This window comes from Scyliorhinus canicula, chromosome 15 (assembly GCF_902713615.1).
Source record: "Scyliorhinus canicula chromosome 15, sScyCan1.1, whole genome shotgun sequence".
Lineage (NCBI taxonomy): Eukaryota > Metazoa > Chordata > Chondrichthyes > Carcharhiniformes > Scyliorhinidae > Scyliorhinus > Scyliorhinus canicula.
Window position 1 is genome coordinate 38279720 of NC_052160.1, and position 14783 is coordinate 38294502.

At 46.2% G+C, this 14783-nt stretch overlaps 1 protein-coding gene across 4 annotated transcripts in view; it reads right to left on the bottom strand.

The window, feature by feature from the left end:
* Positions 1-4062: 4062 nt before the first annotated feature.
* The window catches only part of LOC119978305 (3-phosphoinositide-dependent protein kinase 1-like), a 110298-nt gene continuing 99577 nt past the window's right edge, over positions 4063-14783 (bottom strand). For all 4 annotated transcript variants that reach the window (XM_038819838.1, XM_038819839.1, XM_038819837.1 and 1 more), the window contains 4 exons: positions 13995-14212; positions 12237-12294; positions 7100-7252; positions 4063-4393 (listed from right to left, as the gene is read on the bottom strand). In XM_038819838.1, coding sequence (XP_038675766.1) covers positions 4280-4393; positions 7100-7252; positions 12237-12294; positions 13995-14212 — 543 coding nt within the window. In that variant the 3' untranslated portion in view covers positions 4063-4279. The remainder of the gene's footprint in view (positions 4394-7099; positions 7253-12236; positions 12295-13994; positions 14213-14783) is intronic.

Consider the following 14783-nt stretch of genomic DNA (forward strand, 5'->3'; position numbering starts at 1 on the left):
ACACAAACTGGTGTTTTGAACAGTAAATCCATAAAGTAGAACTCACTATGATGTCGAACAGTATCATCAATTTGTCAACTTACACTCCCATAAAAAGTATCTAGAAGGGGAGGAAAGTATCTACAAGGGGAGACATTCTGATTGACATTGGTTGATCACAAACTATGCGCCAGGTAACAACACAAAGTGCCAAACCCATGGGGCTGGATTCTCCATCGGCGGGTTCCCGTGTTTCGCCGGCATGGCACTCATGCCCGCGGATTTCCTGATGGCGTGGAGGTGCCCACAATGGGAAACCTCATTGGCCAGCTACCGGGACGAAGAATCCCGTTGCTGGTGGGGTTGCGCCACACCAGAAAACGGGTGCAACGGGAAGAGAATCCTGCCGATGGTGTTTCTATGCTGCACGTTTTTGGGAGATTGATGCGATACTGGATTCCTGTTGCTCCTCTCCTTGTTTACTTTCTTACCCAGTGTCATTATAAATGCACAGACAACTCAAGACCCCAAAAAAGATAGTTGGGTCCCCCCCATTGCAACAAGGAGTCCTTTTTATGAGTGCAGTCAGTGAGGCAGCCAATGGATGTGCTATCAACTGGTCTCTGACAAAGATGAAGCACCCATCTATCTTCAAACTATAAAATCTACATCACTGTCCAACTCGCATTTCAGAGTTCTGAATTCTTGTCACCCTCCACATGTACAATAACATTCAAGGGGTGAAACCCCCCGTAAGTATTACCTTAACCATAAACAGTTGTCACCCGTTAAAAGCAAATTATCACTAATCTTTCAAAACAAATGCTGTGAAAGCATTTATTGAGAGAGCAAATACAGTATCCCCAGTGGATCAGTGGCTGCTCCTGCTGTTAGAAGGGCGTTTGGAGACACGTTACTCCTCCAAAGCTTTTGTGGTTGAACAGGGATCTACCCAAGAATATCATCTATAAAAATAAAACTTGGTTAGCTCCTGATTAGTTAACAAGTGTAAGATCTACTAAAGCAGGACTCTTCGACCTGGACAAAATTAGCTGGGACAAGATATTGGTGGCTTGGAGCAACTAGTACAATAGTGGCTATCCTGTGATAGCACAAGCTGAGGCTCCACCTGGTCAAGCTTCGGAGTTCAAAGGCAGCCGTTTCACCTGAACCCTCCATTGCATCGAGGGGCATACTGCTGTTAGATGATCACTGGAAGACTGACTATAGGCCACTCTTTCAAGTTAATCACCAAGCCAACTCCTGGATGAGTCAAAAACCACAAGTCAGAAAGTCACATGCTGCAGTGCTCAAGCTGCTGAATGAAACTGGCTGATAGGTAGGGCCCTGGGTACCAGAGGTCTGCATTCAGAGCTTACCCTGCAAGCCAGTAATTCTCCACAAGACATTCACACAGATCAAGGGCTGCTCGGGCTCTAACAAATCAAAGGAGGGAAAATAAAAATAAAACACAGAAATAACACGTGAAGAGATTCGCTGTCTGTATTCCAAAAATCATATTTTATATAAGTCACTTTACAATTGAGTTAGTGACTGGTTCGGTGGTGTAGTGGACAGTTTCTATTGTAGACAGCACATTACTGTTATATTAAATATACATCACCATCCAATTTGGCGAAACCTCCCCCAGTCTTTAAGCATTGCACTACCCCGTACATGAACCCGCTGTTACAGATTAGCAGTGTTAGTTTCTCCCCTTCCTGAGGATACGGATTGCAATTGAGTTAGGTTCAATGACCATCGATTACACACTCAGTCCTTGCCACGGTGGCTATTCTTACGGGTGACCTGATGATGTGCCAGTGGGAAATTCATGCCAGGTGACACAGAGTGGGGCTACATCCAAGTTCAAACCAAACCTCCCTAAATGTCCAAACACTTTGCCCAAAGAATAATAAACAGGAGTAGGAAGCTGGGCTGAGTTGAGGATGCAAAGATGCAACGGCCAGCTGTTGCCTTTACTGCCAACAATTGAGCCAGGAAACAGGTGAAGCAAGCATTGGGGAAGTCTTGGCCAGCTATGATTTTTGTTGCTTTGAATGGATTTCTCCTCCCCTCCCCTGAATTTTGTTTGTGCACAAAGGGAGAATCCCAGAAGTGTCTCACTGCGGTTACACAAGTACCAGGTGTAATTCTAACCCACCCCCTGCAAACACACACACACACATACATACACATATATATTTATATATATTTATATAATATATATATATATACATACACACACACACAGAAAATTTACAGAAGTTACACAACAGCAGACTGGGCACTTTCAAACCCAGTCACGTGTACGAGTTTGCAGCATTGAGCATAGCCAAGTACCTCAATACCTGTGCCTTCAACACCCTGTCCCATTGGTCAGAGACCAATGGCTAAAGGCAGATCCTGGGCACGTGTTGTACTATACTGTCATTGGAGTCACAGCAGAAAACAAAATGCTGCAACTTGCGAAGTGAACATCTGGTTGTATAAAGCTTTCCCAAATGCCCACATCCTGACTCCATGACTCAAATCTAGCACAGAGCAAGTTTAAATTTAAGCAAGCGAGTATTGCACCATCACTGAAACAGTTTTGGATACTTCAATTATTTAAGGGAAGGGAGAAGCAGCAAAATAACTTGTTGATTTAAGCGTGTATTAATTCAGTGCTTTGCACAGTGATGAACCCAACTCGTTCAGATTAATATTTTCAGCCAAGCAAAATGCACTGACTGCCCAAGACCAGTAATTCATTGAAATCCTTTTGGTTACGGGCAACAACGTAACAGCAGCCTGCTTTGAAACTGAATCAGAACGGGTAAACAATTATATAAAACAAGACATGTACAGAATTCTATCGCAGCACATGGGACTGGTTCGATAAGAGCACATCAATTAATTACAAAACTTCATCTTCTGTTTTGAGTGTGTAGCTGGATCAACCATACATAACCAACTTGGAGAGACAGGGCCGGTGGTAAGGTTAGATCAATAGCAGCTTCACTCTGGGAAAGTCACTGCATAAATAAGGGATTTCCTTCTGCATTTAAGTGTGTATATATGCACATCGACTCCTCAGTACCACTATATACCCTTGGCATTCGTACAAATGAGAAAGCAATGCTGTAGGAGTCAGAGGCCAGAAGAAAGCAAGGACAGAAGTGAAAATTTACACAGCTCTTGAATAATTTAAAAAAGTAAAACAAAAAATAAAAAGGTAATATCACAAAGATCAGGCCCTGTGTAAATGAAGGGCTGCCTGAACTGGAATGGGGGTTGCGAGTACACGCAGATTGGGTTTTGCAATCTGCCTGTGAAGCAGTTTATAAACGCGTGATTTTTTTCTAAAAGCATCAATTATCCAGCAAGCTGGAACGACAGCAGACGTTACGCATAAAGAGGCGAGGGCTTCCTATCTGCGATATGATAGGCCTGCAGCACAAAGAGCAGGCAAAGCAACCCGCAATCCCACTTACATGGAAAGGAAGGAAGGAAAAAAAGGTTGGAGCAAGCCTGCCCCCAACACAACCCACACACACACACAAATAGTACAATTTATCTGGATGCCATAGGCTGTTTCTTTTTAACCTGGGAAGGAAAGGGAGGGACAAAGAGAAGGGGGATAAAGAGAGTGAGATGGGGAAGGGGGAGAGAGATGGGGAAGGGGGAGAGAGACGGGGAAGGGGAGAGTGAGAGATGGGGAAGGGGAGAGAGAGAGATGGGGAAGGGGAGAGAGAGAAATGGGGAAGGGGGAGAGAGAGATGGGGAAGGGAGAGATAGAGATGGGAAAGGGGAGAGAGAGAGATGGGGAAGGGGAGAGAGAGATGGGGAAGGGGAGAGAGAGATGGGGAAGGGGGAGAGAGATGGGTAAGGGGAGAGAGAGATGGGTAAGGGGAGAGAGAGATGGGTAAGGAGAGAGAGAGATGGGGAAGGGGAGAGAGAGATGGGGAAGGGGAGAGAGAGATGGGGAAGGGGAGAAAGAGATGGGGAAGGGGAGAAAGAGATGGGGAAGGGGCGAGGGAAGGGAAGGAGAAAGAGGAGAAAGGGGAAGAAGAGAAAGAGAGAGTGTAGTGGAATAAGAGAAAGAGAGAGAAGTGGAAGAAGAGAAAGCGAGAAGGAGAAGAAGAGAGAGTAAGAAGGGGAAGGAAAGAAAGAAAAGGGGAAGGAGAGAAAAAATGGGGAAGGAGAGAGAAATGGACGAGGAAGGGTGGGGAGGCTTTCTTTGCAGTGCTACAACTCTTTACTGTGGAGCACCAGCAACTTGAGAGGAAGCTTCTCCATATATGTAAGCTGCAATTTGCTAGATGCCAGCATTCTGTTGGCTCTGGTACCGCCGTCGCCACACTTCCTGGATCTTTTTGCACCATTTATGTGCATTTCCACTGGGATCCATTAAGTAATATGTCCGGTTCGGCTGCAGAACAAAACAACAAAGTAAGTAATACTGTAATGGCCTTATATCAGCTCATTGACACTCATTATAAAGGCATGCTTTGCTTGTACACATCTCCAAGGGAGAGCAAGAATTCAAAATACCCTCATCAATGTTTCTTGTTCAAAAGTGGCTGTATTTTCCCTTTGTGAGGGAATCAAAATGCTTCAAATAGAAGCACTTCCACAGCACCAACACCACAACGAAGTGCAGAATGGAGGCTGAACTGTATTGATTCCTGCAAAATTCGACATAGAACATAGAAAAATACAGCACAGAACAGGCCTTTCGGCCCTCGATGTTGTGCCGAGCATTGTCCGAAACCAAGATCAAGCTATCCTACTCCGTCATTCTGGTGTGCTCCATGTGCCTATCCAATAACCGCTTAAAAGTTCCCAGTGTCCGACTCCACTATCACAGCAGGCAGTCCATTCCACACCCTAACCACTCTCTGAGTAAAGAACCTACCTCGGATATCCCTCCTATATCTCCCACCCCTGTGGACATGAACCCCAAGATCTCTCTGTTCCTCCACGTTCCTCAGAACCCTGCCGTTGACCCTGTAATCCGCATTCAAATTTTTTCTACCAAAATGAATCACCTCATAGGGATCCTGTTCTATTCCAAAGTCAACTGGAGGGTCCAAGCTGCAGACCATAAACAGTTTAAAACTGATTTTATATCACCACTGCTTATAGTTATGCCCCCTTGTACCAGCTACATCCACCCGAGGAAACAGTCTCTGAACGTCCACTCTATCTATCCCCCTCATCATCTTATAAACCTCTATTAAGTCGCCTCTCATCCTCCTCCGCTCCAGTGAGGAAGCCCTAGCTTCCTCAACCTTTCCTCACAAGACCTATCCTGCAAACCAGGCAGCATCCTGGTAAATCTCCTTTGCACCCTTTCCAATGCTTCCACATCCTTCCTATAATGAGGTGACCAGAACTGAACACAATACTCCAAATGTGGTCTCACCAGGGTCACGTACAGTTGCAGCATAACCCCACGGCTCTTAAACTCAAGCCCCCGGTTAATAAACGCTAACACACTATAAGCCTTCTTCACGGCTCTATCCACTTGAGTGGCAACCTTCAGAGATCTGTGGACATGAACCCCAAGATCTCTCTGTTCCTCCACGTTCCTCAGAACCCAGCCGTTGACCCTGTAATCCACATTCAAATTTTTTCTACCAAAATGAATCACCTCATAGGGATCCTATTCTATTCCAAAGTCAACTGGAGGGTCCAAGCTGCAGACTTTAAACAGTTTTAAACTGATTTTATATCACCACTGCTGTCGCTTTCTGATTGCTGTGTTTTACAGTTAACACTATTATTGAAACAGTCCAGGGGCCTTAGCCAAGCTAACAAGTTGAGTTTGGTCTTGCTACTGGGATGGCTCTGCACCAGCAGAGAGCAATGTAACAGCAACTTAAGACTTCAAGACTCATGTGAACACACATCTTGGATAATAAAAGCACCTTAAATCAAAATCACGCACTATGCAGCCCAGGGGTTGCAGGTGGCCTTCATATTACGCCTCCCGACATAGTTTTCTCATATCATATTACCAAGAAATTGATTGCCTAACCCAGGGGCTCGCAAAGCTGTGGGTTCGACTCCACAAGCAACTGGGGTCACAACTTCCGCCTCCTCAGAGGCAGCAGTGCTGTTGACTGTCAAGTGGCAATGCTAGTAAGACAGCCTGTGATTAGTTCCATGCCCTCAAAGTACACAAGCACATGATTTTTCTTGCCATCATTTGGAGGGCATGGCCGAAGAAATGTGTGAGGCCCGAACTCTGCTTTTACAGCCACAAAACAATTGTTAAAAAAAATTCTTTCTGCTCTCACAACTCTATCCATGATCCATACTCACAACCATTCCCTCTTCCCCAACCCTGCTCGCATGCGGCCCGATCAAACTGATTCAATATCAGGGCAGCACGGTGGCACAGTGGTTTCCACTGCTTCCTCACGGCGCTGAGGTCCCAGGTTTGATCCCAGCTCTGGGTCACTGTCTGTGTGGGGTTTGCACATTCTCCCCATGTTTGCGTGGGTTTCACCCCCACAACCCAAAAGATGTGCAGGGTACGTGGATTGGCCATGCTAAATTGCCCCTTAATTGGGAAAATGAATTGGGTATCATCATAGGATTTACAGTGCAGAAGGAGGCCATTTGGCCCATCAAGTCTGCACCGGATCTTGGAAAGAGCACCCTACCCAAGGTCAACACCTCCACCCTACCCCCATAACCCAGTAACCCCACCCAACACTAAGGGCAATTTTGGACACGAAGGGCAATTTATCATGGCCAATCCACCTAACCTGCACATCTTTGGACTGTGGGAGGAAACCGGAGCACCCGGAGGAAACCCACGCACACACTGGGAGGATGTGCAGACTCCGCACAAACAGTGACCCAAGCCGTAATCGAACCTGGGACCCTGGAGCTGTGAAGCAATTGTGCTATCCACAATGCTACCGTACGCTAATTAAAAAAAAAATTATTCAATATCACAGTTGGCCCTCGCTATTTTTCTAGCCAAAACCACTGCATTAGATTGATATCTAGAAAAGATGCCACAATCTAATATTGAAGAGTTTGGCAGTTGATCGACAATGACAACATTTTACTATTGGATCCAGGCTCATGGACAAAACAAACTGCCCATTAACAGACTTACAGTATGAACAAAAAAGGTTTTGAAGTTCTTGGCTTCTGGGCGCAGTTCCTGTGACCAGGGAATCTCCCCTTTCAGAATCTTGTTGACGGGATCCACATAATAGAGGTGGGGGCCCTCGGTGAGGAGCAACTGTCGGCGTCGTGCAAAGAGACCCTGTACAACCAAAAATCACCAATTAAAGCAACGGGCTCGATTTATATCAACTCAAAGCTGGCCTGGAAATGGGCAATGACACAGCTACAACAGGACCATTGTAGCAAATAACCAACACAAAGCTCTGATACAACCTCAGTTCAAGTCCCATCCCACCAGAGTCGACTGCTGATGTTCCACCAGTTATCAGCTTTCCTGGAAGATAGTGAGCCAGTATATTGAATATCCCCCAGTATTTCTCCAGGTCCCCGAGTACTTTCAATATGTCAATTCCTCTCCCCTTTCAGATTATGACAGACTTTGTGTACCCAAGCACTGTGGCGTTTATTTCATTCCCTTCCTCTTCCAGCTCTTCTATTGCAAATCCAGCATTTATACCCATCACAGATCACCCTAATTTCATTCCCTTTTGACATTATCATGACGTGGAGATGCCAGTGTTGGACTGGGGCCGGCACAGTAAGAAGTCTTACAACACCAGGTTAAAGTCCAACAGGTTTGTTTCGAATCACTAGCTTTCGGAACACTGCTCCTTCCTCAGGTGAATGAAGAAGTTATCATACAACATCATCATAGTACAGGCCAACATCAAGCAGAGACCTTCACCTCACCCAAATGTTCCATCATTCAATGACATCATGGTTTTTAAAAAAAATGTTTTTATTCCAGATTTTTCAATAATTTTTACAAAACACTACAAGAGAAAATAATACAAATAGAACAAAGCAATATATCAACAAAACAACTTAACCCTCTAACCAACTAAAAAATGTAACAAACAAAACAAAACAAAGTGGGGCGTCCACCCCTTACAAATAACATGAAATCAACCCACAACCCCCCCCACCCCACACACCCTAGGTTGCTGCTGCTGCTGACCTCCTAACGTTCTGCGAGAAAGTCAAGGAACGGTTGCCACTGCCTGGAGAACCCCTGCAAAGACCCTCGCAAGGCAAACTTTATCTTCTCCAACCTGAGAAACCCCGCCATGTCACTGACTCAAGCCTCCATACTTGGGGGATTCGCGTCCCTCCACATTAGCAAGAGCCTTCTCCAGGCTACCAAGGAGGCAAAGGCCAGAACTTCGGCCTCTTTCGACTCCTGCACTCCTGAATCGTCCGATACCCCAAATATCGCTATCCCCCAGCTCGGTTTTACCCGAGTGTCCGAGACCTTGGACATAGTCTTTGCAAAGCCCTTCCAAAATTCCGTAAATGCCGGGCATGCCCAGAACATATGGATATGGTTTGCTGGGCTTCCTGAACACCTCACACACCTGTCCTCTACCTGGAAAAACTTACTCATTCTAGCCCTCGTCATATGCGCCTGGTGCACCACTTTAAACTGAATCAGGCTAAGCCTGGCGCAAGATAATGAGGAATTGACCCTGCCCAGGGCGTCAGCCCACAGGCCCTCGCCCAGCTCCTCCTCCCACTTGCCCTTCAGCTCTTCCACCGAGGCCTCCTCCTGCAGCTGTTGGTATATTTCCAATATCCTGCCATCCCCTACCCACACGCCCGAGACCACCCTGTCCTGTATTCCCCCACCTGCTTTTTCACAAACGCCCGAACCTGCATGTACCTAAAGGTATTCCCCAGGGGGAACCCAAATTTCTCCTCCAGCACCCTCAGACTGGCAAAAGTCCCATCGATAAACAAGTCCCCCATCCTTTTGATTCCCACCCTATGCCAGCTTAGGAACCCACCATCTATCCTACCTGGAACGAACCTGTGGTTGTTCCAGACTGAGGCCCCTACCTCCCCCTTATGCCGTCTCCACTGCCCCCAAATCCTCAGTGTCGCCGCCACCACCGGGCTCGTGGTATACCGCGTTGGCGGGAGCAGCAACGATGCCGTCACCAGTGCCTCCAAGCTAGTATCTATACAGGACGCCGTTTCCAGCCGTTTCCACGCCGCCCCCTCTCCCTCATTACCCATTTCCGAATCACAGATACATTCGCTGTCCAGTAACAGTCTATTAACCCGCGGGGTCTTATTTGCCCACACAAATCCCGTAATACCCCTGTTTATCTGCTTAAAGGAGGACTTGGGGATGAGAATAGGCAGGCACTGGAAGACGAACAGGAACCTAGGGAGGACCGTCATCTTTACGGACTGCACCCTGCCCGCCAGGGAGAGTGGCAACATGTCCCACCTCCTAAAGTGCTCCTCCATCTGATCCACCAGCTGCGTGAAATTGAGCTTGTGTAAGACCCCCCCAACCCTTGGCCACCTGGATACCCAAGTACTGAAAGCTCCTCTCCACCATCTTGAGTGGTAGCTCCCCCAACCTCTTTCCCTGGCCCCTCGCATGCACCACAAAATGCTCGCTTTTCCACACATTTAGTTTGTATCCCGAGAAGTGTCCAAAATCCCTAAGAATCTGCATGACCTCCCCCATCCCCTCCACCAGATCCGCAATGTACAAAAGCAGGTCATCCGCATATAGTGAGACACGATGCTTCCCCCCCCCCCCCCACCTGCGGAACCAACCCCCTCCAGTTTCTGGACTCCCTCAACACCATGGCCAGTGGCTCAATCGGCAGGGCAAACAGCAGGGGGGAAAGAGATCATGTTTAACATGTGCCTAACTCCATATACCCACCTTTGCCCCCAATCTCTAAACACTTTCAATTGTCAGAAATCCAGCAACTCAAATTTAAAATTAACAAGTGACATAGAATCAACTATTGCTTGTTGAGAACTTACAAACATCGAAAGTTATATTGGACTCAAAACATTTATTCTTTTCTCTCTCCACAAATGCTGCCAGACTTGCAGAGTATTTCCAGCACTTTTAGTTACAAACTTCTACCACTCTTTGCATGTAGAAGTGCTTCCTTACTTCATTCCTGAAAGGTCTGGTTCATTCCCCAGTCCTAAAGTCTCCAGTCATGCTCTCTGCACCTACCCATCAGGTGGGTGGGAGGCAGGTGCTCTCTGCATCTATCCTAGATTGGCACCTACCCCATAATAGAGAAACTCTCCTACCCTATCAGATCTCTTTAATGCCTTCAAAACATCAATTAAACGATACCTAAATTGCAGAGAATAAAACTCTATTTTTTAATAATCTTTCCTTGTAACTTCTTTTAAAACAAAATAAATTTAGAGTACCCAATTCATTTTTCCCAATTAAGGGGCAATTCAGTGTGGCCAATCCACCCACCCTGCACATCTTTGGGTTGTGGGGGGAAACCCACGCAAACACGGGGAGAATGTGTAAACTCCACACGGACAGTGACCCAGAGCCGGGATTGAACCTGGGACTTTGGCGCCGTGACGCAGCAGTGCTAGCCACTGGGCAACCGTGCTGCCCACATCTTTCCTTGTAAACTAAGCCTGCGGGAGTTCAGGTATCATTACAGAAATCTGCGCTGCACTCCCTCCAAAGCCAATATATCCCTCCCAAATCATGGGAGTACAGAACTGAACACAGTGCTCCAGGTGTAATGTAATCTGAACTTTCGACAGCTGTAGTGTAACTTCCATCCGCTTGAAATGTGATCATGGGATGTGGGCGTCACTAGCTAGGCCAGCATTTATTGCCCATCCATAATTTCCCTTGAGACGGTGGTGGTGAGCTGCCTTCTTGAACCGCAGCAGTCTATGTGTTGTAGGAACATTCACTGCTATTAAGAAGGGAGTTCCAGGATTTTGAACCCAGTGGTAGTTCACAATACTTTCAAGTTCTGTCATCTGAAAACTTTAAAGTTATGCCCTAAAGACGAAAGTCAAAATCATCGGGGAAGAGCAGGGGCCCGAACAGCCAATTCCTCTGAACTCCACTATAAAACCTTCCTCCAGGGCGGCACAATGGCGCAGTGGTGAGCACTGCTGCCTCATGGCTTCATCTCACTCTCCAGCTTTCTTGTCACCCTGGATTTGTTTATCCAATTTCCTCTTGAGAACGTACCTCGGCTGTCCCCAACTCTATCTTCTTTAAAGACCGCCCATTGCTCAGTTACAGTTTTGTAAGTGAATCTTTGTTTCCAATTTATCTGGGCCATTCTCACCCCATTGAGGTTTGCCCTCCCCAATTAATTATTTTTACTCAGGATTTCTCCGTCTTTTCCATAGACAACATAAAGCTTTAATATGATCACTGTCTCCCACACGTTCCCCTAGTGACATTGGATCCACTTTGTCCCCCTCATACCCAAGAACCAGCCTCCTTTCCCGTTGGATTGGAAACATACAAATCCCCCGAATACACTCTCGGAACTCTTGCCTCTCTTTGCCCTTTACACTATTACTATCGCCGTCTATATTAGGATAGCCCTCCACTATAACTACTCTATAATTCTTGCTCTTTGCTGTAATTTCCTTGTAGATTTGTTCCACTCCACCGCTCCGACTTGCTGATAGCTATGAAATACATTAAGCAATATAACGAGACGTCTATTGTTTATTTTTAGCTCTCGCCAAATAGATTTTGTGCTTGGCCCTTCTGGGACACTGAAATGTTCATCTTAACTAACGCATTACCAGATAAACTACACAGGTTCAAAATGGCGGCCAGCACCGTCTCAAAGGCCGACAGGGATGAGCTACTAATGCTGACCTTCCTGCAGCATTCAAATCCTATGAAAGCATTTAAAAGCATTAAAAAAAAAAAATACTGCCTTTCTTTCCTTATTTACATTTCCTGAACACCTTTTATCTAGGAATATTTAGTACCCAGTCCTGTCTTCTTTGAGGCAGGATTGCCATTATCGCATCATCACATTTCCACATGCCTATCTGCACCTTCAGATCATCAACCTATTTGCCAGACTCTGCAAATTCACATACATTCAGAGTAACCTTATTTTTTAGAATGTATTACATCTCACCTAGATAGGGGAGAGCCACCCTGGGGATCAGGACACCAGGGACAAGAGACTCTCAGTAACCAACCTGATCACAGCTTTGTCTCCCAAACACTATAGCAGGAGACAACAGGTGTCAGAATCTCTTGCACGTCGATGGAAAATAAAACATACCTTTCTCTTATCGACTGGACCCATCTTCAGGATTAAATTGTTTTCTACAAACTGGTGCCTGAAAGACAAAATACCAGTATTACTGACAATATGCAAAATTATGGAAGAAATGCAGAACAGGTAAGCAGCCAGCAATGTCCTCCCAACAACATTATAAACTTGTGTTGTGGAGGAGAGGGAAAAGGGGGCAGAGACACCAGAACACACCCAGCCAATGCCCAACACACACCCTGTAAATATTAAAAAATCCCCTTTAAATACCAATACCTCCTTGGGCCTGACATCCAACGACAAGTGTCAAATACCCAGTAATATCATTGCAGAAGGTCTTTTTTTCTATTACAGTGACAGTAATAGCATTGGAGTAAGCCAAGAAACAGCTGAATTCATCAATAGGAATGTTTGTATATCAGAAACATCCCATATATAACTATAATTTCTACGAGCAGTGGATCTGACATTTTGTGGTGCCAGTGGAAGAAGGTTTTTTATTAATATTATTCTATCGGTGGGTTATCACTGGTAAGGCCAGTATTTGTTGCCCATTTCTAAATGCCCTTAGAAAGTAGCGGTGAGCCATTTTCTTGAACCACTGCAGTCCACTGGTGTAGGCACACCCACAGTGCTGTTCGGGAGGGAGTTCCAGGCACAACAACATTATAGGAATAGCAATATAATTCCAAGTCAGGATGGTGTGCAGCCTGGAGGAGAACTTAGTTAGTGGTGTTCCCATGTACCTGCTGTCTGTCCAGGTCAGGGTTTTTCAAACTCGGGGGTCGCGACCTGCGGGTGAGTCACGGGCGGGTGTCGAGAGGCAATTGGTCCGCTGTGGTCCCAATCACGGGAGCAGCGCCTAACAGGCGCTACAGGCTCTTACATAGAGAATTGTGGCCACTGCCGTCTTTTAAACGGAGGTTCAGATTAGACTGCATGGAGTCTTCCAGCCAGAAGCGGCAGCAGAGAGTAGGTCACGTGTCCTGCGTGTAGAATTGACGTGAAGTGCCATCCAGGGATGTGCTATTGGCACCAAAGCAGACAGCAGAGTTGCTTCGATGTTGCAGCTGCTGGCAAGCAAGGCAAGTGCACTGAGAAGATCAATGGTTTTTCTTTTAAAAAATAAGAGATGGCCAGAGACTCAAAAGGCTGTTTATCTATTGGAGAGAATCTCACAACAGTATCTGCTTGAGAGAGCTGCACAGGGGAGTCCAGGACAGAACAGAGCAGTGGTAGTGTTAAAGCTGCAGGGCCACTGGTTAACGGCACTGAAAAAATAAACTTAATTCGGAGCAAAGAAGTTTAAAAATGATTTCTTGAGGTATGGCTTTGTCAATTGGCACCGACCCTCTGAAAGAGCACCCGACTTAGGCCCACTCCCCTATCCTATCCCTGTAACCCCACCTAACTGTTGGACACCAAGGGGCAATTTAGCATGGCTAATCCACATAGCGTGCACATCTTCGGATTGTGGGAGGAAACCGGAGCATCCGGAGAAAACCCACGCAGACACGGATAGAATGTACAAACTCCACACAGTCACCCAAGGTCAGATTCAAATCTGGGTCCCTAGCCACCGTGCTGCCCTGACATGCTGGGTTCTCCCCCCACTGAAGATGGGATATTTGTGGAGTCTCTGGTGCTGACAAAGACATCCTCCAAAATTGTACAAGCTGCAGCTCCAAGCAAATAGCTGTTATGTTCTTGGGAGATGGCCAAACACAAAGGGAAATGGTGAACAATACACACATTGATGCAGCTTACCAGGGATTTTTGTTGGCTTGTTTCTCAAGCAGCAGCCGTTTATCCTCGTCTGTAAACTGAAGATCCAGCTCAAACGAATTGTCATTGAGGTCATGAACATACTGCTCGATGTTGCTGCCTGACTTCTGGGATGGGGTGGGCTCAGGCGTAGACAGTGATTGTGATGAGCTGGAGGGAGCCACCTGCATGCAACCAAACTGGCTGAGAAGGTCATCATACTGCAGCCAGTCATCAAGAGACAGAGAGAAAAAAGAAGAATGTCAGCTTCATAACTTGTCTCTCTGGAATGCTCTCATACCGAACCATTATTTAACAGAGAGGAAAAAGGCAGATCAGCAAGACAGGAGAAAATATTTGTGAAGGTGAGGGAGGAAGAACGTGAAAAATAGCATGATTGAAGAGAAGGGAAACTAAACAGACAAGGATTTGACGAGAGAAAGAGAAATGGCAGAAGAATTGAGTTAGAACAGAGAGCTCTATTAGGGGAGCCGGTTCTGGCACAGACACGAGAGGCTGAATGAGGGCCTGTGTTGCAAATTTTGCCGAAGTGCAATTTCCTCCTCCATATAACACCAGAAAAGATTTGGATGCGGCTTTGGAAGGTAGGGAAGTAGGAAGGCAAACAGTTTTGCAAGAGAATTTGAAAGGGCACGGAAACATGTCCTGAAAGACGTGCTGTTAGGTAGTTTGGACGTTCTGATTTCTCCCTCAGTGTGCCTGAACAGGCTTCGGAATGTGGCAACTAGGGGGGATTTTCACAGTAACTTCATTGCAGTGTTAATGTAAGCC